The sequence below is a fragment of the Schistocerca piceifrons genome, chromosome 7 (genome assembly GCF_021461385.2).
Source record: "Schistocerca piceifrons isolate TAMUIC-IGC-003096 chromosome 7, iqSchPice1.1, whole genome shotgun sequence".
Taxonomy (NCBI): domain Eukaryota; kingdom Metazoa; phylum Arthropoda; class Insecta; order Orthoptera; family Acrididae; genus Schistocerca; species Schistocerca piceifrons.
In genome coordinates this window covers 302,149,202-302,174,382 of record NC_060144.1, presented here as the reverse complement: position 1 = coordinate 302,174,382, position 25,181 = coordinate 302,149,202, and the positions used below count along the sequence as shown (strand labels likewise).

The 25,181-nt window shown below is 40.0% G+C and overlaps 1 protein-coding gene across 1 annotated transcript in view; it reads right to left on the bottom strand.

Moving 5' to 3' along the window:
- Nucleotides 1-11,614: 11,614 nt before the first annotated feature.
- LOC124805149 (sorbitol dehydrogenase-like) overlaps nt 11,615-25,181 on the bottom strand; it is a 112,166-nt gene continuing 98,599 nt past the window's right edge. Inside the window, exon 8 of the mRNA XM_047265620.1 lies at nt 11,615-12,428. Within this exon, the coding sequence (XP_047121576.1) occupies nt 12,269-12,428 (160 nt within the window). The 3' untranslated portion in view covers nt 11,615-12,268. The remainder of the gene's footprint in view (nt 12,429-25,181) is intronic.

Below are 25,181 nucleotides of genomic sequence, written 5' to 3'. Positions count from 1 at the left end.
CACGGAGACCTGTTTACGACGTCGTCACAACAGCGTTCCACAAGGCACTTACGTAACGGACTATGAAGTGTGTGAGAGGAGTGTTTGAAATGTACATGACTTTCAGTGTATATTTATACATCCAGATCATTCGTCTGATCAAGTTGTCAACTATATCATAATTTTGCTTTTCATCAGACAATAGCCGCTCCAGATCATGTTGTAGAAAATAAGGTTGATGGTGACGGAAAATAGCGAAACCAAGTAGGACTAGGTTACTTGATTACAGAAAGTGATGTGTTAGGGAAAATGTGCAATCGTGAATAAAATACTTTAAAAAAGTAAAAAAAACGAATAGACTGGTAAAACCTTAAATATTTGTTTATACATTCAACATGAAATAATGTATGAGATTCAGAACCAGCTACCTAGTAAACTAATTTGTAAACTGTTACGTACTTCTTTTCCTTTCGAATGAAAAGTGGTATGACAGTTTCATTTCCCTCCTTTTTGTCGTTTTGTTTCGTTAAATCATCATTTCATTCTGTAATTTTTGTTCGTTCTTGGAGAGTCATTTATGTATTAAATACTTCCTTTCTTCCTCTGTTATTTCTTCGTTTCCATTGTTTGTTTCTTCATCTTTTTTAACTTTGTAGAGCAACTTATACTTACCTTCTTTTCTCCTTAGTATCTGAAATCATGTACAGAAATGTCCAAAAAATGTTAATTTTTACTTTTTCAGAAGCAGGAAGGTCGGGGTTTAGTGCTGCGTAGATCACTAGAAAATTAGAAACGGAGAACCAGCTCGGATTGTGGGAAGCATAGGGTAGGAAATCGACGTGTCCTTTCCAAAGCAATCACTGTGACATTTTCCATAAGTTAGTATGGAAAACTAAAGAAACTGGGAAGTTGGATGGATAGACGGGGAGTTGAAGTGCCGTTCGCCAGAATTCGAGACCAGTGAACTAACTAATGCAACAGCCAGGTTTTTTTCTTTTTTTAAGCAATAATAATACTGTATCAATCACAAATCGATAAATATGTGACGCATTGGATGAATTAACTTCTTATCATCAGAGGTAAGATACTTGTAGATTCATTAACATAAACTACGCATTCTCCCCATCTCGCTATAAATCGGCAGTTGTCTGCAGTTGACACAAATGGATTTCTACGACACTGGTTTGCATGTAGAATTTTTATGTAAGAGTGTTACAGTACCAACATAACGTTACTTGTTGTTTACCTCGTTACCACTGCTTTTACTTTTTTCGCCAATGTGTGGAAATCAGGCTACAAATCACCTTTCTTCGTCATCCATTTGTGTTTTATTTCGTGGAATATAAATGTTTTCAGGTGGTAATAAAGAAACCACGGTTTTCAGTTTCATGTGACACTAATTGATGTACCCATCATTTTCATTTTGACAGCGCTACATATTTCTATATCAATTGAAGCACGAATGTGGATGCGACCCGATTTCACCTCATCCGATGACAAAGTTATGGCTGTAATGCTTCTGAGAACTGGCTTTGTTCTTTTAGTGTGTGTTTGTGTATGTGTGTGTGAGGGGGGGGGGGGGGAGGCTTTCGGATTCGTTGTCAACAGATGTTTCATGGGTATGATTGTTTCATGGGTGTGTTTTGTCCATTCAGATTTAAATCTAAATGCTTATGAGCCATGCGTGGCTCGTGTTCGTGCCATATCTCATTTCACATCCTGTTTTCACTGTACTACCACCTCGTTATGTTAATTCCAATTACTGGTGTCACTGAGTTGCCGCCTTGCCTACCGGGTGAGCGGCAGCAGAGGCGCTTATCAATATAAGCACTGCCGTTTTATCTATGCTGGACTGCTATCACTTCCCGGTCGTCCTGTGTTATGAGTTAGTTCGGACCTGGCAGTGTTTGAGTTGGCACGCGGCACAAGTTCACTCGGGGCGTGGCAGCAGTGAGGTCCGGACTGCCAAGCCTCGCCCGACGGTTGCCGACACACATGTTTGGAGTGGCGACGACTTTGGTTGGTCGTCTTGCCGGAAGACGTATATTTGGCCGGTGGTCCCTTATGGGTTGGCTGTGTGTGCCGACTCGTGGTTCGACCCTGTTATTGTACAGTCACTGCCGTTAGCATTGTCTGGTTCTTCGTGCAAGTGTTCGTGAAATTGTGTGTAGTTAGTGTGATTTTGATTGACAAGTTATTTTAAATGTTGTCGGCATACTGGCTCTGAGGAGTCTGTCGGGTGGTGTGGAGCAGCGAGGAATTCTCGGCGGGGCATAGTTGGCCGGGGCCCGCTGGCGGTCTCTACGCGGTGTCGGATTGTGTGGCGCTGTTCCCATTGCTACGAGGTCCGTGGCTCACCGACCCTGGACACGAAAGTTGAGTTTTGATTTAACCTACCGGCTAGTCAAGACTGTTCACACTGTGTCGTTTGGAGTTCGTTGTCGGCTGTAGGGATATTCCCGCGAGAAACAACGTGGTTTTCAAGTTGGAAAATTCTAGCCACCCTCCGGTGGAGTTTCACTGTATTTGGTTATTTGAATTGAAGTGCACCAGGGGAATCATCTGCCATGTGGCCGTTAACGTTCCGGTTACCTGCCCTGACCGTTGACGTAAATTTCAGACAATGTAGTTTCCCCATCGTGTTGTTGCTGTCCAGCATGGTGTGTAGTTTGACAGCTCCGTGTATGATTGGTTGTGGGCGCCAATATCTTCTACGTTATTCCGTTGAACTCCCTGTTGCGCCCTGATCGGGTGAAGTGGAAGTTATCTTGTCGGTAGGTCCGCTGACTGTCGGTCGGTTGGGTTGTCGTCGGATCGTGAATGGTTGGCCCGACTGCCTGTCTCACCTAAGCGAGCATTAGTGTTTGAATTACAGGCCGACCCTCGAACATCTGGGCGCCCTTTTGTGTACTGCTCCATTTTTTTAATTTGTTCTTGTTGTTAGTACTTGTATGGCTTCTAGCTGATTTTGGTTTTAGATTAGAGTTGTTTTCTTCTTAAGGCTTTCAGCCTAGTTTAAAGTACTGTTTCACTTAAACCCTTTGGGATTTTAAAAATTTTAAGGTTGTTGAATTTTTGAGTCTTCGGCCTTCAGCCGATTTTGAGTTTCAGCTGTTTGTTCTTAAAGCCTTTAGCCTAAATTAAAGAACTGTTTCACGTAAGGCCTTTGGTATTTTTTTAAAAAAAATAATTTTTTGGAGTTTCAAGTGTTAGGCCTCCAGCCGATTTGAATTTAACTTGTTTACTTCAGCCTAACTAAAGAACTGTTTTAAGATAAGGCTTGCCTTTTAAATTTCTGATTATGCTTGTGTTTTAAGTTATTGGCCTTAAGGCGTTTTTAAATTAAAGTGCCTTTAAGCCGGTAATTAAGACCCAAAGATTAAAGCTCTGTGTTTAAAAAAATATATTTTTTTTTGGGGGGGGGGGGGCTCTTTTAATCTTTGATCAAATAATAAACTTGTATTTTCGAGTGTAACTGACAGCCCCTTATTTGGGCCCTTTTCCACAATTTATACTATCTGTCCTGTGCTGCGGGATTAGCAGGGCGCCTCAGCTTAGTTTCTTTCGTCTATAGTTACCTGTTGTGTACATAGTTCCGCGTAGTCAGCGCGTACACGACTTTCCCACTAGAGCGCGCCCCACTAAGCACAACAGCGCAGGCGCAGCGCTCGTCCGTCTCCGCACTACGAGATGGCGCTGCCTTAGAGACGGACCAAATTCTGCTTCCGCCGATCCGCGTATTAATATGTAACGCTGCCAATGAGATTGCTGCTAACGTAGAACTTTTTCTCCTCGCGGATCACACTCGCGCAGCTCGAGGTATTATAACGAGTGTACAGATCTCCGATTAGTCATTCTGCATTAGTCTGTATCAGTCTATAGTCAAGTTTCAGTCTGCACCTAATAAGATTACCATATTCCTGTACATAGCCATGAAGATAAATGAATAGACACTTTGTCAAGCATCAGAGATATGCGAGAATAAGATTAACGTACCAAGACCAAAGGAACTTCAGATTGTCAATTGTAAACAGCATCCAGAATCAAGTTACGTAATGTCTATCCTTTTTATTATTTTAATAAATGTGTGTGAAAATTAATCAAGTTCTGTTTAAAGTTAGTCACCGTCAATCTGCTACTCTAAGTGTGCAAGTGGCATTTCTATCGTCTGACCTAACGGCAGAAGATAAACACGCCACGATAAGACCACGAGTCATATTGCTGACACTCGCCTACTTCGTTAGAGCGACCAGTCAAATAATCTGATAGTGTGTGTATCGAAGGTCCTACAGTACGCACACCACATTACCCATCCACCGCACAACGTCGTTTTGAATATAAAGAGATTTTGCAATTTACATAGCATTAGAGAAGTCTTTCCTTGATTTGAAACGTCACCTTTGTTTGCTGTATTTAAGAGACGCAAAGGTGAAACTGGTCTCACATTGTCGGGAACTTGATTAGCATTTTTGTAGATTGTGTTAACGTGACCATAGTACTGTGATGACTAGTGTAATATCGGATAATAAAGATAATAATGCCAAAACGACTGGAACAATATCAAGAGTACGTTTCCTGATCACGCTATTGTAATAGGGAGAAACTTCTACTTGACATCTATAGAATGGGTCAGTCACGCAATGAAAACAGGTGCCTGAGAAAGGGATTTGTGTAAGACTGCTCTGAATGCCTTGCCTGAAAATTACTTCGAGCATAGACACTGCGCGACACAATGATAGGATCACTTCCCTGAAATCCTGTAATTACCAACGATTGCATCACGTGAACCTGAAATTTGGCTCAAAGGTGCGTGCAACCTCCCTCTGTATTGGTGGAAAAGCGTGGCACCCTGTGACGTTACCCTCGGCCTCGACGACGCTTCGAACAGCAAAGGTGCCGACACAAGCGAAGAAAAGGCCACTGCTCAGAAGTTCATTCGACCGGTAAAGGTGGTTAATGACGCCACATTGGTAACAAACTTCGCCACAATTCTGCCCAATGGTACCGTGAACGTATCACACGATGAGAAAGTCGCCCCAGCCCCTTTTACCCAAATTTAACCCCTTATGACGCCTCTGCAATGGAGGTTAGAACGGCGACGCAGAGAGTTGAAATCATGCTGTTTTCTTATGAGTGGTCGCGTAAAATATTCCACACACCGCTGCTCAGAATCGCAACGAAAAGGCCTGAGTGGGTTGCATAAAGGACCTCAATGAAACCACCTCTTTCCTTGGGGCGTTGATTACCACACATTCCGCTATCGAAAACGACAGTTCGCAGAGGCTTGAGCAACGGGAAGACGTCTTTCAAAACTTTTGACGCAACCTTTGAAACTGCTGACGCCCTCGGACGTTCCAATCCTTCTCTAAGGATAGTGTGAGGCTGTGAGTGCAGCGCGACTACAGTTTTTGCTCTCGTGTACAGTTTGAAACCACTAGCGACCGTTCAACATCATTCTCCGAAATTTGAACGTGATAAGAAGTAGCAAAGGGTGCTTATGCTTTTTGATCCCTCCTTTTTCGCGTCATCCTGTGGCTTGATTACTGGGGGTTTTGTCTTTAACTCACTCGTGAATGAAACGGCAGAGTATCCTGCTAAGACCCCTCAGTTCGGCAAAACTCTCGGTGCCACGAACCCGCCTTTGTTGACCACCTTAAAAACATACCTGTTCAGACAGCACCCATGACGAGAGTCCCAGGAGTCTGCAAGCAGGCTACTAGGCCTCTCTTCAGAAGCTATACTCTTGCAGCGGACGATACTGCTACCTGTATGAAGTTTCATAGCCAAAACACAGTAGTGAAACGCAGGAAGACCTTCAGAGTATCTATTATTTGTGGAGGGACTGCCATTTGGCTCTCAAAGTGAATAAATGAAACGTATTGAGAATAGTAGGTGATGAGACTGTCAGACTGCACTATTGGCGACAAAACACTTTTTTTTGTTGATCTCATTTTGTTTTTGATATGACGGGCGTCCCATGACGCTTGTTCAAGTTTATCATCGTTCCATTAACTCAGCTTTTTGTTACAGAGGGCGGATAACCATCTGACCGAACACGCTGAGCTATCGTGCCGGCAACAGTGGAAATAGTAATTACCGTAAAATATCTGCGAGTAATCATCGGGAGCTCCTAAACTGGAATGACCACATAAAACGAATTGTAGGAGAAACAGTGCCAGACTGAGATTTAGTGGCAGAATGTAGAGGAAACGTAATTCATCCTCGAAATAAACAGTTTATAGGACACTTTTTCCACCGATTCTTGGGCGATGGTTAATCAGCGAGGAACACTTACCATCTAGAACTAACAGGAGAGGGAGAGAAGTTTCAACACCAATACCTCTTTATTCTCACGAAGTAGTGAGTCCTATGACAAGGGATCTCCTATTGATTTCATATTTCTAGATTTTCAGAAGGCTTTAGACATAGTTCCTCACGAACGACTTCTAATCAAGTTAAGTGCCAGCGGACTAGTGTCTCGGTTGAGAGACTGGTGTCTTGATTTCCTGTCGGAAAGATCACAGTTCGCTGTAACTGGCGGGAAGTAATCGAATAAAACAGAAGTGATATCTGACGTTCCCCAAGGAAGTGTTATAGGCACTCTTCTGTTTGTACTCTACATAAACGATTTAGGAGAGAATCTGGGCAGCCATTCCGGCCGGGGTGGCCGAGCGGTTCCAGGCGCTACAGTCTGGAACCGCGCGACCGCTACGGTCGCAGGTTCGAATCCTGCCTCGGGCATGGATGTGTGTGATGTCCTTAGGTTAGTTAGGTTCAAGTAGTTCTAAGTTCTAGGGGACTGATGACCTCAGAAGTTAAGTCCCATAGTGCTCAGAGCCATTGTTTTTTTTGAGCAGCCATCTTAGATTGCCTACAAATGACGCTGTAATTTATCGCCTTGTAAAGTCATTAAATTATCAAAACCAATAGCAAAATAGATTAGACAAGATACCTGTCTGGTACGAAAAGTGACGATTGACCATAAATAACGAATACTGTGCCGTCATCCACATGAGTAATAAATGGAATCCGTTAAAGTTAGATTACGTAATACATCACACAAGTCTAAAGCCTGTCAATTCAACCAAATACCTAGGAATTACAATTGCGAACAACTGCAATTGACACGATGACATAGAGAATGTTGTGAGGAAGGCAAATTAAAAACTTGGAAGATGCAACGGGCCTACTAAAGAAGTATGCTTGTCCGTCCTCTGCTAGAGTACTACTGTGCAGTACGGGCTCCTTACCCGATTGGACTGAGAGAGGACGTCGACAAAGTTCAAGGAAGGGCAGCTCGTTTTGTCTTATCACAAAATAGGGGAGAGAATGTCGCGGACATGGTACGTGAATTCGGCTGCCAATCATTAACACTAAGGTGTGTTTCGTTGTGGAGAGTTCTTTTCGGGTAATTTCAGTCTCCAAAATTCTACTCCAAACATGGCACCCGTCTACATATCGAGTGTGGAACGGCAGAGAAATAGTGCGAAAGTGGTTCGAAGAACCCTCCGCCAGGCACTTAAGTGGGAACCGTAGAGTTGTCATGTAGACGTAGAGGAGCGGCACGATTCGTCACGGGGTCGTTTAGTCAGCGCGATCGCGCTACGTGGAAACTCAACACACTCCAGTGCCAGACGCTTCCAGAAATTCAAAGAGAAGAAGAGTCGGGATGCATATTACTTCGCCCCCCTCCCCCCTCCCCTCCTGCACCCACACAAATATGTCTTGTGAAATTATCATGAGAGAATATTATTGCTGTCACCTACTTCCAGGTACTCCATATCAGCGATCTCAGTAGTCATTAGACATCGTGAGAGAGCAGAATGGGGCGCTGCGCGAAACTCACGGACTTCGAACGTTGTCAGGTGGTCGGGTGTCACTTGTGTCATATGCCTGTAAGCGAAATTTCCATACTCCTGAACATCCCTAGGTCAACCGTTCCCGATTAGATAGTGAAGTGTAAACGTGAAGGGACACGTACAGCACAAAAACATACAGGCCGACTCCGTCTGTTGACTGACAGAGACCGCCGACAGTTGAAGAGGGTTGTAGTGTGTATCCAGACCATCACACAGGAATTCCAAACTGCATCAGGATGCACTGCAAGTACTATGACAGTTAGTCGGGAGGTGAGAAAACTTGGATTTCATGGTCGAGCAGCTGCTCATAAGCCAAACGACGCCTCACTTGGCGTAAGAAGCGTAAACACTGGACGATTGAAAAATGGAAAAACGTTGTGTGGAGTGACAAATCACGGTACACAATGTGGCGATCCGATGGCAGGGTGTGGATATGGCGAATGCCCGGTGAATGACATCTGCCAGCGTGTGTAGTGCGAACAATAAAACACGGAGGCGGTGGTGTTATGGTGTGGTCGTGTTTTTCATGGAGGGGGCTTGCACCGCTTGTTGTTTTGCGTGGCACTATCACAGCACAGGCCTACACTGATGTTTTTAGCACCTTCTTGCTTCCAGCTTTTGAAGAGCAATTCGGGGATGGCGATTGCATCTTTCAACATGATCGAGCACCTGTTATAATGGACGGCCAGAGGCGGAGTGGTTACACAACAATAACATCCCTGTAATGGTCTGGCCTGCATAGTGTCCTGACCTGAATCCTATACGGCACGTTTAGGATGTTTTGGAACGCCGACTTCGTGCCAGGCCTCACCGCCTGACATTGATACCACTCCTCAGTGTACCACTTCGTGAAGTATGTGCTGCCATTCCCCAAGAAACCTTCCAGCACCTGATTGAACGTATGCCTGCGAGAGTGAAAGCTGTCATCAAGGCCAACACCATATTGAATTCCAGCATTACCGATGGAGGGCGCCACGAGCTTGTAAGTCAGTTTCAGCCTGGTGTCCGGATACTTTTGATCACATAGTGTATCGATTTCGTCTCGGTTAATTGCCGGCCGAGTACAATCCACCAATGACCGGACGACAAAGGACAGAAGCATACTCAGAAGATAGAGGAGGAGCTCTCGCCCACTTGGTTAAAGAACATCGTCCAGGGCTGACTTAGACAGGGCACGTCGTTTAGTGAACTCTTGGAAGTGAACAGACAGTTGTAAATTGCATTAGCTATGTAGTGTGAAGTTTACCTTTTTTGCGTTATATTACATGGAGTGCTGCAGACTTCCTTATTCTACAACTCACAAAGACAAGTAAACCTTTTTCACTCATTTGAGTGACTTTGCTACTAAATTGTTGGAGTGTTGTAGAACCTTCGTTCTCCTATCCTGTTACTTTTACCCTGGGGCATAGCTTCGTAATAGACGAGGGAGAAATTGTCTTAGCGGTGTACTGCAACAGAAGCCGTTTCGCGAACTCACTACCTCGGCCTACCGTAACAACAGTGGAAACTCGGCCGCCACGGCAGTAGCGACGAGGCCTTTACAAAACTGGCCAGGGGGGTTTACAAAAGAAACTGGATGTCACACGGAGCGTTATCGACAGCCATCCTTGCCAAGCGCCGTTCATTAATAGAGGAGCAGCTTACGGACGCCCAACGTCGAGGTTATCTGCATTCGTAATTAGAAGATGAAAGGAAATAACACGAGTGGTACTAGAAGTAACCACCGCCACACACCGTACGGTGACTCGCGGAGTATAAATGTAGAGGTAGAGGAGAAATAATTGTTGAGCAGCAAATTCCAGCATGTACTCTGGTATTACAAAATTCGATCTCTAATATCAGAGAAGAAAAAAATTCTGGTAACGCCATATGCATACTGCCCAACGTCAAGAAAGTTTGGTAGGAGTGAAACAGATTCGTAAGTAGAGCACTTATAACTTACTAACCGAAATTGTTTGACCCATAACGGTATAAGCAGTAAGAAAGTATTTTGTTGTAAGTCTCATTATAACGATGAAAATAAGATACATTTGTGATACATTACACAAACTCTTTTTGTGCTTTCTTTTTGCTTGTATAAATCGCACAGTCCTTCAGACTTAGATACCCAAGAACGACAACCTTAAGAGGGACTTATTAGCTGGTAGTTCATCACGTGTATTTTTTTTCTTTGACGAGGGCAGCATCACCAGTGCAGTAATTAAGTAGCTAAGTTATGAATTTGAGATTTAAAGTAGTCTTGTGACAAGAAATTTGTACAATAATCTGATCAAACATCACCGTTTTGTTTGCGAATTCGCAATTCTCGAACCATTCGGTTTGACTGACGACTGTATCAGATCTCCAATGTTTTCTAGAGAAGAAAATACTTCAGTTTCTTACTATTTCAAAAATTATTTTATACTCTGGGCATCCGCAGCTGTTGAAGGGCATGATGTTAAGAAGGATTCCGCGGACAGCTTATTGGTGCACAACCCGTTTTGCGGCCCAGAAACAAATCATCAGGTGCAACCTACGTGTTAAAGAACAATATACAATATCTCAACTTTGTGGAGTATTAAAATTAATAAAGGTAATACATACAATGTTAAACGGTCATATATGTACCCATCGCTCCTGGTCAAGATATATTATTCAGTGACTATTAACTACATTAAATTGGCGAACGAAGGGTGGCAACCTTGTAATCAATTAATTTCGTTAAAATTGCTACTGGATGGATCATGTAATTAAGGACCCTTGTTTTCCGATTTGACTGCATCTAAATGAAGAAAAAATATTTTATACTAAGAAGAGGCTAATGCAATTTTTAGAAAAGCTATAAATTAGCCATTAATAATGTGAGTTGTCAGGATACAATGTAAATTACCATGTAGAACGATATAAGGTGGTACTTTCTTACCTGTGTGACGGCAGGGTAATCCTGTGCTGGGAATAGAAGAAGCGACTAAGACGGGCTAACAGACTGGCAGAACGGAAACTATCTTGTGAACGGTGTGATGTCATGTAGTCATGACTAGGAGCGCTCTCCCTTTACAAGTAAGTTTAATACAGAATTTTGTTACGTATTAACACTTATTATATAAACAACGACAATTAGCTGGAATTTTATATTTTTTTTTAATTCTGATTATTCAAAGTGAACTGTACGTTATCTTTTTTACATCTAAAAATCTCTGTTTCCTTTAATATATTCACAATACGGCTTTTTTTTCTTTTTGTGAAGTATTTTTAAGTTTTCTGAAGGGCTTGTGACGCCGTGCCCCCTATTTAAGCTGCGGTGTCCTTAAAATCTTGTGAAATGACCATCCGTTTGCCCTACGATTGCATACAATGGAGTATACACCCAGATCATTACATTTATTTACCACATTTTTTCCTTACGTTTGAATTTTCTACCTAGGTCGGAGGAAGTAAAATACGCTGGATCGATGTTTGTTACGTCTCGTGCCTATTTTTTCGGATAGTGCACCTAAATATGGTACACTACTAAAATTAGAGTGTTCTTTTGTCTGATCGTCTGGTCTAACGGTTAGAAGATCCGTCTCTGTGACTGTTGTGACCGTTAGGTACGAGATTTGGAACCCTGTTTCAACCGTTCGCATGTTCTGAAAAATTATTTTTTATACTCTTTTTACCGTCCTGTTTTTCCGGTCTTGTTGTTTTCTTCTGGAATAGTTTATTTTTATCATTATTGCTGTAAATTTCAACTTCTTGTATGATTAATATCTCCGCGTTTTGTCTGGTATTTGATTTTACAGAGGAACTCAGCTGCTTGTCTCGACATACTACTTCAAATGATTGTCAGAAGTGTTTATTTCAATCACCAAAGAAGTTGTTCTTGCATCAAGACGCTTTTTATTTGTAACAAATACTTTATTTCATTGGGAATTTGCTAATCTGAATCCGTTGATATTATCATGGAACACCACAAAAATTACGTTGCAAGCTTCCGTTTGTCAGTATGTCATGAACCACACAAGAGCATGAGATTATCAACGTGCAAAGGCGTTACATATTTCTGTCCAATGGCGTATCATCGTACATTCACAGACCCAGTGTTCTGTATCCAATACATGCATCTCTCTAATCTGGATACAGAACTTGGTATCTGCGAACGTACAACATTACATCATTTAATGAGACATCAATTCTAGCTTATTCTTTAAAAGCCTCTTCGATACCGTGGCGTTTGTTCCATTAGATGTTAGCCCGTATTGGGGAAGTAACACTGCAAATTGTAAGCAATCAGAAAATATCTTCAACAGCACGACACGATATTCATGGAATCAAAAACTATAATCACCACAAATGACGATGCAGTACATGTCGAACTCTTAAGGTCAGTAACTCATAATGTTTTATGTCCATAAGTAATACTAAGTTTTCCATAAAATTAGATTGAAGACTTTGAATGCTGAGATTTTGTCCTAATCTTTGTTGCAATGGATCATGATTTTGATAGGATTTCCTTCCCCAGAAACAGCAGTTGAGAAGGCTTTCAAGGTGTCCTTCATGCTGAAGTTATGTGTAATCAGACCTTTGACATTTGTTTTCCCCGATGCGACAAGCTCTAACGCCATGGGATATCTGCAAAAACACAAAAAAATATGTAAGTAATGGAAGAATTTAAGAACTGTATCGCAGAAATATATTTTTGCTCAGTCAACATTACATGTATTGATCTAGCGCACACAAAAATATTGTCGCCATTTCGCATTGATCTATAATAAATTCGTTGTTTACAAGCAGATTTATACTGAAGACTTGTTCTTCTTTTATTTCTAGTGATGAAGAAACTGTATGTTCTGTGCTTAAGTATAGTGAGCAAGAATTATTATTCTTTCTGTAATTACTCCGCGGAAACATGAAGAGTAGGCCGTTGCCACAGTGGGTAGGATAACAGAGATTGCAGTTTTGAGAATGTTGCGTCGTTTTTTCCTCCCCTCACTGAGTCACTGTTTTCATCACTGTACGAACATGACCAAATTTTTCAAATCAAGTTCTGTTTCAGCTAAGAGGTATTTATAATTGCTGATTATAACATTAGTCTAAAGGACTTAACAAATGTGTCACTGTTAAGATACATTTGCTCGAAAATCATTTCGAAAAATGTGAAACAAATGAAGAAGGAATGTGAGCTTTGTTTTCCATGGTGTCCATTCCGTAAAAAAATGATATTATTCATATGTAATTTTATACACCCATATAAGCACTACACATGGTTCACATAGTGTACTGAAAATACGCCTGAAATATTTAAGTATTTAATCCCACGAGAAGGCAGTTGAGTTACAGTATCATGCAAATAAATATTTCGAAGTTAGGTGAGATATTTGTTGCAACATTAATCACAAAAATAGCCTATAACATTTATGGAATATTTCGTCAGAACTTGAAGGAATACAGAGACATGAAAATCTGAAATAAACAGTATTTATTTCCCACGATAATACTTATTTTATAGTTCGTTATAAACTGGCACTCGTCTTTCAAGGCAGGCAGTACTAAACATAAAAAACGCACATGCATAATGATATAAACAAAAAAACCTATGAACAAATGAATTTCACATTATATTCGAAAATCAAAAGTATAAAAGTGTCCAGTCAAAAACAGTACACAAGTGAGCACTGGCGCAGACCAGTACGTTAACTAGATAAAATACCGACTGAGTAATAGTTCGTTTATTATTTTCTCATTGTAGGGTAACATACTTGTTGCAAACATTGCAGCTGTTCCACGCCCACATTCCATTGACTCATTCCTCTCCTCTGCCCTCTCTGCTTTCTGCCTATTCTTCACATACAATAACATTATTTTGTCCATGTAAGGTAGTAGTCTGCGCCAGTACTCGGTTGTGCACTAGTTTGGCCAGCACATCCTCATACTTTCAATCTTGGAACGTTATGTACAGTTTATTTGTTCGTAATTTTTGTGTATTTCAACAGTCTTTTATGTTTTTTACGGATATGTAATCATAAAAGTCACATGTCTTTGGAAAAGTGATCTATGCATTCTATTCCACTGATGTTCTGTGGGCTATATTGTTAGTCTTAAGTTGCCTGAGGATGGCCTAAATACGGTTCGCAATTAATTACAAAATAAATATTAGTGTGCATCATCAATACTGTGTGGATCAGATTTTCATAAATAACCTGTAATTTAAGTATTTTACACGTAACAGCGAACATAACATTAAAATTTTAAAATATTCGGTAAATATGGAAACAGTACCACTAAAGAAAATACAGAGGGAGTAAGATTCTTACGTATTAAAACTACTGTCCCGTGGATGAATGATCAGCAATGAACGATGTTTATTCGACCGGTAAATTTTATAATGAAGCTCCATCATCATTTGTTGATAAATACTAGGTTACGTTAACTGAAGTGAATCTTTCATTCTTAGAACTTCAGACTAAGGGAACTGCGCCTTTTTGGGGATCCCATTAGTTAGTTCAAAAATGGTTCAAATGGCTCTGAGCACTATGGGACTTAACATCTATGGTCATCACGAGGCAGAGAAAATCCCTGACCCCGCCGGGAATCGAACCCGGGAACACGGGCGCGGGAAGCGAGAACGCTACCGCACGACCACGAGTTGCGGACCATTAGATAGTATATGGCATCTCTGTCAGTCGTTACCATTCTAAAAATACGTATAATTGATCAAAACTGGTTAAACAATCTTATAAAATCCATATACGTCAGGGAGTAGTCTGTCGTCCGCACTTTTTTTAGTAAACGTATATATTAAACATTTGTTCGTTCAAATTCGAATGGCTCTGAGCGCTATGGGAGTTACCATCTGAGTTTATCAGTCCCCTAGAACTTAGAACTACTTACACCTAACTAACCTAAGGACATCACACACATCCATTCCCGAGGCAGGATTCGAACCCGCGACCGTAGCGGTCGCGTGGTTCCAGACTGAAGCACCTAGAACCGCTAGGCCACAGAGGCCGGCATCTGTTCGTTCGCTGACGACAAGTTAACTGTATATAATAATGACAATAAACTGCAAACTGTTGTCCACAAGCTGAACTTACTATGATACATGAGGCTACAAGAAAATTGGAGACCTTGCTGATAACTGATATTACAAGGGTATTCAAAATGCTCTTGACACTTTCAAGTAATTGGAAAACATATTTCCATTGAAGCAAGGTATTATATGATTATATGCATGGAAACAAAAACTCAAGGATTTTTTTTGTCACAGTGATCTCCAGCAACAGGGCTGCTAGACCAACGGAAAAGGCATTTTGCGTGATCAAATCGTGCAAGAGTGAGGCCGCAACCGCTTATCAATGCAATGTTTCTCGCCATGTGTAATGACTTGGAGCAGCTGAATCCGATACCGTTTCATTCGCAGGCTTTTTCTCAGCACTCTCCAAAACAGTCGACTTCAGAATACTTGGGTCGCGACTGCCACTAGATACTGACGTTTGAAGATTGCTAGGGAATGTTTTCTTCATTCGTTCAGACAGTTCCATCATGTTGACTGCAGCCTCCTGGTCTTGTCTTTACAAAGACTTCTGCTCTCTTAAAGTGCTATTCCCACTCGTATATGGACTGTCTGCCAGGTGGAGCCTTGTTAAATGGGTCCCAAAATTTACGACGCACTGCGGTGACAGACTTGTTCTTGCAGAACTCGCATCACGCAAAATCCCTTCACCACTGGTCTAGCAACGATACTGATGGAAGTCAGTGTAATAAAAAAATCTTCCTGAGTTGCGTAATGTGCTAAGCAACAGAGTAGTGGAGCAGTGTGCTGCAAGTTTATTGCTGATATCTGTTTAAAGTAAGCCGGCCGGGGTGGCCGAACGGTTCTAGGCGCTACAGTCTGGAACCGCGCGACCGCTGCGGTCGCAGGTTCAAATCCTGCATCGGGCATGGGTGTGTGTGATGTCCTTAGGTTAGTTAGGTTTAAGTAGTTCTAAGTTCTAGGGGACTAATGACCTCAGAAGTTAAGTCCCATAGCGCTCAGAGCCATTTGTTTAAAGTAAGCTTTGGAACACCAGTTATGAAGTCAGAAAACCAAGTATGTGAGTCAAGATTACAAATTCGATGAATTTCAGGTCACTTCAGTGATTCTATAAGCTACCAAATCATCCAGCAGATTTACGGATTATATAAGTTAGTGTTTTTAAAAGTTATTAACTAACCCTCATGTGCTCATAAGTTTACTTGAAATGTGAATAGCAGAAGAACCATAATGAGAAAATAAGTGTATGGGAACATATGAAGGAATCCTGCATCGTCGTAGAAGTGATTGCCGTTGCATTCCTCCGACCTGTTAGGAAGTATTAAGTATGTACGTTTTTTTGATGTTGCTGAGAAACAGTCATACAATAATTGTTAAATAGACACATCGCCATTTGACTATATTACGACCCAGGTTTCGGCCTTTTATGCCATTTTCAAGGGATAAACTAAATTTCATGAAAATGGCATAAAAGGCCATAGTCAAATGAAGGTGTCTTAATGTAAATAAAAGTGTGTATCTGTGTCGTGTGGATGACTGTGATGAGGGATAAATTCTAGTGTCCGATTCCACGCGTCGGCTTTGAGCAATGACGTCATACCTAAGGCAAAGACGCTACGTACAGGCAATCTATGAAAGCAACGGATCATACTCGTGAACAAACGAATGTAGAATTCGATAAAATTACCATCACATTTCACGCAGTTATTTACTTAGTCGTGAATTACATCGAAATGAATTAAAGATAACGGAAATAATTAAGAACAAGAATTAAAAACAAATTTTCATGTCTAGTAAGAAGTATTCTCGTAACTTACGAGAGCAGAAAAGCACAGAGAACCTTTAAATTGATTTACAGCAAAGCGCGTGGCAATTACAAGTGCATAAATCCTATTAGCCTACATTTTAGTGCACACACCTGCTCAAAATAGCGTTAATTTTATTATTAGTTACTGAATCCAACGGTAGACGTGCAGGAAAGTTGCAGTTTTTGGCGGGGAGAAACTAAAATGTAAGAGAAAACTGGAGGGTGAAATGAATGACAACATATACGAAACAGTAGCATGAAATGTGGAGAAACCGACACAATAAATTCTAAAAGAAAAGCCAGTACTCAACTAACGAATATCTACAAAAAAAATGACGAATGTTGGAATCGACAACTAGAATTACTTTACGTAGGTAAATTCAGTTACCAACCGCTCCATGATTCATACGTAACTAATTTTTCCAGGGGTAGTTTGCAATGAAACTTAATAGCGTTTCTACTTTTGTAATTGCTCTCTAAAACTACTGTATAACAAAAACTGGAATCCGTAAATAGAACTGGTCTTCTATATAGGTGAGCTCTAGTTACCGATTCCAGTATTAGTGACAAATAGTTCAAAGAGCAATTACAAGTGCAGAAATCCTATTAGCCTACCGTTTAGTGCACACACGTACTGAAAAAAAATCTATCTAGATAATGAATATCGAATGGCTGGAATCGGTAACTAGAACTGGCCTATATAGGACGTCAAGTCTAATTATCGATTCAAACTATTCGATGGTTCATAATTTTGGACGGATTTCTGTATTTCTTACTGATCTCAGAACTGCTACGAGAATGTAACGAATGTTGTAGGTACAGCTTGCAAATTTTTATCTTTTTCGCAGCAGTGAAGAGAGTAATACCATGTATAGAAATTCTGTAACACTTCAGCGCACACACTTGTTGTTAAAACAAATTAAATAACGAACCGAAGAAAGGTTGGAATCGGTAACTAGAATTAACCTGTATAGGTCAGTTGTACTTACCGATTCCATTATTTGTGAGACTCTACTTTTTGTGAATTTTCGATACTAGTGTACTAATCCCGTTAGATTTAATAATAATTAATAATAATTAAATAATTACATGTGTCGTATTACAAGTTAACAATATTTCACTGTATTCTGACTTCATCAAGAGACTATACTCTAATGGATTTAAAAGTTATCTGTGCTTTTTCTTACTGGTACAAATTACAATAATAATTTATTTCAGACATGTTAACTTTTCACGTTATTATTTATTTTTGTTACTTTTAATTCTTGGCAACATGTTTTGTGGCTAAGTAATTTTATCGTATGCTACATTCTTGTTTACGAAGATGATCAGTTGCTTTCAAAGATTGTCTCTATGTAGCCTCTCTGCCTTAGGTATAACGTCACTCGTCAAAGACGACGAGTGGAATCGGACACTAGAGCTGACCCGTGATGAGTGCTTGCTTGTACAGTGTAGTGTTGGGTTTGTGTTGTTATGTACGTGGGCAAGAAAGAGGGCGATTCCCGATAACAGCCCATAGCCTACTACTCCTACACAAAGGGGGCCGCTGAGCTTAACGTCCCCATCCGACGGACGGCTTACCACCAACAGTGCCACATGCCCTCACTTTATGAGACACTGCGGAGAGGTTTAGAAAATAATCTGGGACATTGCCGGCCAAAGACTGACACTGAAAATTTTACACCAGTAGGATTTCAAACGCCACCGCACAGGCGTGGGTTAGTGATCCCAGCTATGGAGGCGTTTAAGCTGTGCGTATATTTCTACCATTTTATTTAAATTTAACAGTTGTTCTTTTCCACCTTCTATTTGCTTGGTCGCATGGGAAACCAATTAGAATACGAAAAGAGAGAGTGCCCTCATGGCTATCTGTGTATTCTATCTGTCAAATATCATGCGTCGATTTTTGTGTGAATTACAGTTACATGCTATCACTGCATGTTAGCTACTCAATATTATGACATAAATGTTATGTAGAAGTGTCGGAAAACAAACTGGTGGCGAATATCTTCCTGTAACATGGGTATATTTTTGTATACTTGTGCTCGTTTCCATAGTCCGAAAATGGTTTTGGATTCTTTGGAGAGAAAGAAAAATAGTTACCTGAATGGCCTGGAAACGACTTAGAAGTTTAACCCTCCGAAAGATTTGCAAGCGATTGTATAAAACACATATCCCAAGAGCAAGATCCATTAATCCGCTCTCGAAAGAGACCGTTGCAACTCCTTACTCTTAGAGACATCTGGTCCCTCAACTACCTTAGCTGTCTGAAACGTTGCCTGCTCCCCACCAGTAGGACGTGTAGTTTCGGTTTTCCCATTCATTAATTGGCTATCCCTGGAGATGGCTGAGCCACCAATGCTAACGGCATAGAGATGTGAATTGCAACGGGAAACTACTACATTAAAGGTCCATCTGGATATCCCATGTGTAGCAGCCACGGCAGAATCTAATAATGTATGTATTCTTACTGATCGTGGGCTTTGGATCCCAAGATACGGCTGGAGGACAGCTGTGGCTTCTCAAGTCGTCTTTCAACGAAATCCTCACGTAGAAGAAGAAGAAAAAGATAAATTTGACATTATCACATGGAATGTGCGAACACTGTTAAATCCTGGTAAACTGGATGAAGTCAAAAAGGTTGTGACGAAGTGTCAACGGAATATTTTAAGCCTACATGAAACAAGATGGGATGGAAACGGTGACTCATTAGATGGTTTGAAAATATGTCGTACTGGAAACCAACATTAAGGAAGAATATAGTAACTATTGCATTAACAAAGAAATGCATGCATAATGTAGTCAGCGCCTATCAGTAAGTGATAGGATATTAATGATAAACTTAAAAGCTAGCGCAGTTCACTTAACAGCAATCCAAGCACATTTACCAACAACAATAGTAGCGATGAAGAAACAGAAAACGTTTATGATGCCATTGAACAATTAATGAAAATTATAAACAAAATATATAAACACAAAAGAAAATGTTATTCTCGTGGGAGATTGTAATGCATCGATAGACATACAAGAGAAACACAGTTTCCCTAGTCAGTTCGCACTGGGAATAATTCAAGAGGTGAGAAATTATTAGAATTTCGTGAATAACATCAGATAGCTGTAAGAAATACATGTTATGAAACGTCAAAGAGAGGACACTGCATGTGGAAGACACCTGGTGACAACGGTAAATATATGACTGATTATATAATAGTAAAGCAGAGCTAAAGGAATCAAATGAAATGTAGTCACAGTTACCATGGTGCTAATATAGATTATGATTATACACTTGTTTCAGCAAAGTGCAGTATCAGATTTAAGAAGCATCAGCTGAAATATCCAAATGAATGGGCAATGTATAAACTGAAGAATGTAGCGGTTGTGCAGGAACTGAAGCATGCAACAATGGATGTTATCAAATCGAATATAACAAGTGCAGACGACAGACGCATTAGGAATAAGGAAGTCAGAATCTAGAAGCCTTGAATGATCCAAGGAATATTGCAACTCAACTGACAAAAGGAACAGCCTAAAAAAAGAAAAGCCTTAATCAGTATAATGAAGTAAAAAACAAGATAACATCAGTGTGCTGTTTAAAGAAAGAAAAGTGGCTATGAAAAATAACAAAGAAATAGATGATTTTAAATGTGGAAAACAGGACAAAGCTCGTTCAAAGATTAAATTATTTCAACAATGACAGAGCACCAAGAATAACACAGTGAGAGATTAAAATGGGAAGCTGATATTTGACACAGAAGATGTAAGTGACAAATGGTAAGAGTATGTTGAAGATCTGTACAGTCTTTCTGAAAGTGGAAGTATACATGAGTACACTGAAGATGAAAAACTAATTCATGAAAACAATAAGGGACCATAGATAAGAAAGAAGACCTCTTCCTTGCACCAAACAGGTTAAAATCAAAATAAGCAATGTGTATAGATGACATCCCACCAGAGCTCTTACAGAATAGTTGTGACTCCGTACAAAGTAAGTTATTTACTATGGTATCTAAATGTTATGAAGAGGTTATAATAACAGCCGACTTTACAGAAAGAAGAGCTATTACCTACTGACAATTGCAAAGGACTGCCCTTCTGTCACATGCATAAAAATATTGCTGTCAATAGTTAAAGAAAGGACGAAAAAGAAAATCGAACTTAGCCAATTATCAATGTGGCTTCAGACCAGGGAAAGGAACAGTAGAAGCAATATTAGCATTACGCCAGATTTTGTATGAAGATTAGAATTACAGAACTAAATGTGTACAGGATTTTTGACCTAGGAGAAGTATGTGATATATATGGCTGGAAGTTGTTATTATTTAAAGCAATTCGCAAATTAAGGCTTGACTGGAAGTACATGCCATTAATTTTGAGTACATACAAACGTTAACTGCATGTGAACGGTTGGAAGAAAGGAAACATAAATCAGAAGCCGAGTGAGGCAGGGGGAGCCTCTATTACCTCACTTATTCAGTATGTTCATCGACAAGTCAACAGCGAAACAAAATTAGTGGTATCCACATGCACTGCATCAGATGTGACGATGATATTGCAGAAGTGACAAGAGAAAGAATTAAATAAATTGCTTAAGGGTATACGGAATGAGTTTTTCGATGAAAAAAATCGATTTTTGAGTAAATGCATTTTCGAAAAATTTAGACTCTCCCGTTTAATACCATGTATAAAATATTTAGGTGACGTGAATAGAACTATTTTAAATAATTTTTTAAAATAATTTCGACACACGATGTTCCGCACCTTGTATATGAGACGCAAAATATACCTGATATAGACAGCCTTGCCAGAGATATAATTGAGCACAAGAGAGTTAGCTTTTCTGTTGGCTACACTGCTAGACAGTTGACAATAGATTCTGCACCATTTGTATTGTTTCCTTTGTGAGTACATCCATGTCATTGTTGTGAAAGTCGTATGTGGAGAAGTCATTGAGTTTTCTTTCCTTCAACATGCCAAGACCTAGTCTGAAGGTATTTAGAAAGCGTGTACATTGGCGCAAGAAAGTAAAGTGTACTAAGAATTCGTCTGATTCATCTTCATCAGTATCTGATGTCCCAGTAGCGACTAACCTCAACACTGGTAGTGATACATTGAGTGATGCTGCTGCCACTACACCGGAAAGTGCTTCAAGAAGAAAACTAGCTGGAATTGAAGAAGAATACAGGAAACTAAATTCTGGGACTATAAAATATGAGGTAATTAACGTCTCTTTATTATCAGACGTTTTGGAGAACAATGTGTGCTGCAAACAATGTGGAAAATGTGGTGTTTCATTGAAAACAAACTTACATGTAGGACTTGCTTGTGAATTAGAGTAGATGTGCAGTTATTGTAAAAACAGTGTTACTTTCTTCAATTCCTCACATGTTACTGCAGATACAGGTAAACTATACGATATAAACATTAGACTGGTTTATGGATTACGGTGTATAGGCAGGGCCGCAGGTGTCATGTTGTGTGGTGTGATGAACCTCCCTCCCCCACCTTCAAAATTTAACAAACACATAATTGCAATAGGCTCTGCTGTAGAAGATGTGGCGCAGGAAAACATGAAAGATGCTGTTGAGGAAGCAGTTGTTGAAAATAATAATAGCAGAGACTTGTTCATAGCTTTTGATGGAAGCTGGCAGATGAAAGGCCACACATCTGTGAATGGTGTAGTAACAGCTACAAGTGTGGACACTGGCAAGGTAGCTGATGTGGCAATACTTTCCAAGCATTGCAGATGCAAGGAGAAAATGAAAAATAAACATGAAGAGGAGTGCGTGGCAAATTACTATGGGTCAAGTGGTGGTATGGAAGTTGCTGGTGTAAGAAGTATTTATCAACGCTCAGTAAAATGGTACAACGTTACATACATAAATTATCTTGGAGATGGTGACTCAAAGGCTTTCAAAGAAATTGAGGAACTGAGACCCTATGGTAACGATGTGAAAATTTCCAAACTGGAGTGTGTTGGCCATGTTCAGAAAAGGATGGGATCAAGACTTCGACGGCTCAAGGCTAGCATGAAAGGCAAGAAATTGAGCGCTGGAAAAACTTTAGATGGGAAAAATAGACTGACAGATGCTACAATAGATCATATTCAGAAGTGCTATGGTCTAGCAATAAGACAGAATACAGCAGATGCAGAATTAATGAGAAGAGCAGTCTGGGCTCTGTTCTTTCATACAGCTTCAAACAATGAGAATCCCCAAAATGGGCTACGTCCAAAAGGAGACGATAGTTGGTGCAAGTACAACAGAGGCAGGGTAACTAAGAAACAATAAAATCATCCCCATCACCTGCCACCTGCCATAATGGATGAAATAAAACCAATATTCCGAGACCTCGCAGATATTAGTCTACTAAAGAAATGTCTTCATGGCCGGACTCAAAATCCAAATGAGTGTGTGAACCATGTGATATGGAATAGACTACCTAAAACTGTGTTTTTGGGTATAAACACACTTCACTTTTGCGTTTATGATGCTGTTTCATCATACAATGAGGGCAATATAACAAAGTGCAAAGTTCTGCAGATGTTGGGGCTCTGTGTAGGACTACGAATTGCCGCAGCTATGCATTGTTTGGACAAGGAACGGCTCAGGTCTTCAGATAATGCCATAAAAGTATATTCAAAGATGGCTAGACACCATAGCAGAGCCATAAAGAGGAAGCTGTTGGACGATTCTGATGATACAAGCTCTGTAGCAGGCTTGTACTGAAGTAAAAACTTCGAAGCTAATTTCCCGTAACTTCAGTTTTTTTTTTTTTTTTGTGTATAAGGTACATTTTCTCAGGGCCTATTTATAGTAGAAAGATGAAATTTTCTGTAGTTGTTCCTTAAGACCTTCTAATATATCTGAATTAAAAGATACGTGGAATTATTTTGTATTAATGGATGTAAATTTTAAAATACTTATTAAAATGTATAACTTCTTTTAACATTTACAAAAAATAAAATATCTGAAAAACTATACATTATTTATTCAAAATTAATAATTCAGCATAAAAGCAGAACATATCTCTGCGTTCTGTGAAAAAATCAAGAGTATCGTCCAAATAACAAATGAGAAAATGTTCCTAACTTTTAGCTCAATTTAACATTGTAAGCATAGGGCGTTCCGTATACCCTTAAGTTATTAAATCAGGAGACAACAAAAGTAAAACTAAAAATAAGTACCAAGAGACAAAAGTCATTGTTATAGACACGAAAGTAGGTGAATGTAAAACTGGCATAAAAGCAAGTAGCGAGAAACTAGAGAAAATAACCGAATTTTGCTATTTTGGTAGTACTGTGAAGAAAAACAAAATGTGTCCTACGGAAATTAAGAGATGATTAGCACTGCCCAAGAGCGAATTCCAAAATAAGCTCTTTCACTGAACAAGCATACTAGCTTCCACACTGAAAAAAGATTTGTGAAGACTTTTGTGTGGAGCGTTCTGACAGAGAAATCTGAAAGCTGGTCGTAAGCAAAGCAGGGAAAAGCTCACCTTGAAGCTGCGGAAATGTGGTTCTGGACTGAATGAGATGGTTCTACAAGAAACAGGAGAGAAGGAGGAACTGAAAATTATAGGCCAGCTTAAAGCAAAACTCACTGGCCACTTAATTTCACAGGATATTTTCCTACAAAACATTTTCGAAGGCAGGAAAGAAAATGTGGGGGACGACGGAGAACATCCTTATCAGTGAGATGATGTGTTTCTCATGCGTGGAGATAAAGACGACTGCCGAAAAGAGGCGGCTGTGGCTGCGGAGACAAAGCTCAGCTTTCATCACTTTCAGAGACCAGACGTGACGCCTGTTCCTTCTTTATGGGTCAATTTTATTCATGCCCTCTCTTCTTGTATTTTCTTTCACCATGTGGAACACGTTTCATGGCGAGCAGCTGACATACCGCTCTAGCATTCTTTCCACACGGTCCTTCTATCTGTCTCTGTATTTATCTATTATATCTGTCATTGGTTCAAGTATTAACTCGTTTATAATTCTTGGATCTGTTATTATGTCTGATTTTGAACACCGTTTCACATCTCGTAGTAAGCTCATTTCAGACGCTAGCACCTCACTTATTTGTACTTTAGCAAGGATCAAGGTTCCACTGCTGCAGAGAAGTATAAGAACTGTCATAGTTTTATACAATATAGTTTTTCTTACCTAATTTTTCAAAATTCTGTTTACAATGTCAGATACATATTGAAATAATACAAGTCTTTTTACATACATTTTAATCGTCTGGACAATTTATTTGACTTGAAAGATAGTTAAAATGTGTTATTTGTCATGTTGTCTTGCAATAAGAGTCAATTTTTCATCTTATATGTTCGACTACTCGCAAAGCCATTTATTTTGCCTTACTGGTAGAGATATTCGTATTATTACGCTGTACGAAACATTGCAAGCAGCCACAACTTTTCTTGAAATAATTTTATTGTATCGTTTCGGGCGTGAGTCCATCGTCAAACGCTTGCATTGACTTCTTCGCAAGTTTTATATTTGTGTCCTAAAATATAACAAGGTTATTGTGATTGCAAATTTTTGCAC